Below are 1,928 nucleotides of genomic sequence, written 5' to 3'. Positions count from 1 at the left end.
GACCTCAGTTCCACCAGCCTCCACTAGAGGCTCCACTCAAGCCGCAGGGCAAAGGGAAGGCAGACCTTTCTGCCTCTGACAATGGGGCGGCGGCGGCGTCCGGGCACCAGTTCATCTGCGAGCGCTGCGGGAAGTGTAAATGCAGCGACTGCACGGCTCCCCGGAGCCTGCCGGCGTGTCTGGCGTGCGACGGCCAGTGCCTCTGCTCGGCCGAGAGCGCGCTGGAGCACGGGACGTGCATGTGTCTGGTCAAAGGCGTCTTCTACCACTGCTCCAACGACGACGAGGGCGACTCGTGCGCCGACCAGCCCTGCTCGCTGTCGCGCTCGCACTGCTGCTCGCGCTTCCTCTGCATGGGATTAATGTCGGTACTCTTCCCCTGCCTGCTGTGCTACCCCCCCATCAAGGGGTGCCTGAAGGCGTGCCAGGGCTGCCACGACCGGGTCAGCAGGCCCGGCTGTCGCTGCAAGAACTCCAACACTGTCTATTGCAAACTGGAGAGCTGGGCCCCCCGGGGCCGGGAGAAGCCTTCCTGATCGGCCCCCCCTGCGGTCGGGATTGTGTGCGAGGGAGACTCTTGTTGTGGATCTTTATGATGACAATAGTAATAGTCACAAATTAATGTTTATCAAACACTCTAAGCACCTCCCACCCGCCTCTTCCTCCTCGCTGTGGAGCCCTACGGAGCTAAGCAACGGAGTAACGAATACCACTCAATTATTTTTTTGGCCCCTTTTTACTTCCTCTGGATCAGGACCATGTTTTTACAGACCAGTGTTTGCCTTAACTGTTTCTATGTCTATCCTCAGCTCCTCATTAACACTATTTATATATATATATATGTGTGTGTATATATATATATATGAAAAGTGTCTTCCGTTTTTAGGTAGGCGGTTTCCTCCGGGTTGTCGCCTCTCACCAAATCTGTGAAGGACGATCTGCTATAGGGCGATTATGTAGCTGCTACCTGGCTATTCATAGCGAGCAGGTATGTTTCAGTTTATCGGTTGTGGAACCGTTGCGTTAACAGAAGCACATCCATCTCTGTCGTATTCTTTCCTCCGCTCGGATGCCGTTTCGCTCCTTGCATCCGTCTGAAATGTTTGTTTTTCTTTTACTTTGGTTGTAAATCTGTATGCTCAAAAATCCATAAGAGGAAATTCTGGCTATTTTTTAAAAAAAAGAAAAGGAAAAAAATGTCTGTTAAAACCTTTTTCTTTTTGTTGTCGTTGTAAAAAAAATATTTATTATGTGAAGCTCTATTATTTTATGATATTTATTGCAAGAGACAGTCTTAAATTTACTCATGTCTGAATATAACAAAATATCAAATACTTACTGAAAAATTAAAGGGTGGCACAAAAGAAAAAACTATGTTAACTTTAATGCAGAAAATATATTAATTAATGAAAAAAGAGCGCTGTCTGGTGTCTTGATTAAGAGTCGCTCTGTTCTGTGTGTGTGTGTGTTGACGCCGAGTGGGGAATTGTGGGTAAAAAAAAAGGGAATTCCAGCGCTGAGGAGCAACACCTTCAAATTCGACTGTTTACAATCTTGGAATTCTTCTTTGCTGGGATTCTCCTTGGCAACCTTGAAAGCTAAACAATCCGGGTCATCGACACGATTAGCCTCCGCGCTAGCAGGAGTTAAGCTAACAGGAAGTAAGTCACCCCCTCGCTCCATCCACTGGGCCGGCCAGTCGCCGCTGCATGGCCGACTCCCCGGGCTTCATCGGCGCGAGTTCGAGACTTTCCCAGACTCCCAAATGGTCTCCATATTCCCGAACCCAACTGTGTGTGCCTTACGGAGTGAGAGCGGCCATTAGCGGTTAGCCGGGGCCACCTGTTCAAAGATAATAAACTGGGGCTATCAGGGCGGGGCTTTTACGGCTTGGTTCCTGCACTAAAGGCAACGGCGGGCAAATCCAG

General features: G+C 49.5%; 1 protein-coding gene across 1 annotated transcript in view; it reads left to right on the top strand.

Moving 5' to 3' along the window:
- afg2a (AFG2 AAA ATPase homolog A) overlaps window positions 1-1,385 on the top strand; it is a 67,261-nt gene extending 65,876 nt beyond the window's left edge. Inside the window, exon 18 of the mRNA XM_068740646.1 lies at window positions 9-1,385. Within this exon, the coding sequence (XP_068596747.1) occupies window positions 9-536 (528 nt within the window). The 3' untranslated portion in view covers window positions 537-1,385. The remainder of the gene's footprint in view (window positions 1-8) is intronic.
- The last annotated feature ends 543 nt before the right edge of the window (window positions 1,386-1,928 follow it).

This window comes from Brachionichthys hirsutus, chromosome 6 (genome assembly GCF_040956055.1).
Source record: "Brachionichthys hirsutus isolate HB-005 chromosome 6, CSIRO-AGI_Bhir_v1, whole genome shotgun sequence".
NCBI lineage: Eukaryota > Metazoa > Chordata > Actinopteri > Lophiiformes > Brachionichthyidae > Brachionichthys > Brachionichthys hirsutus.
Note: the sequence above shows the minus strand (reverse complement) of the source record. Positions and strands in the feature narration are given on the sequence as shown.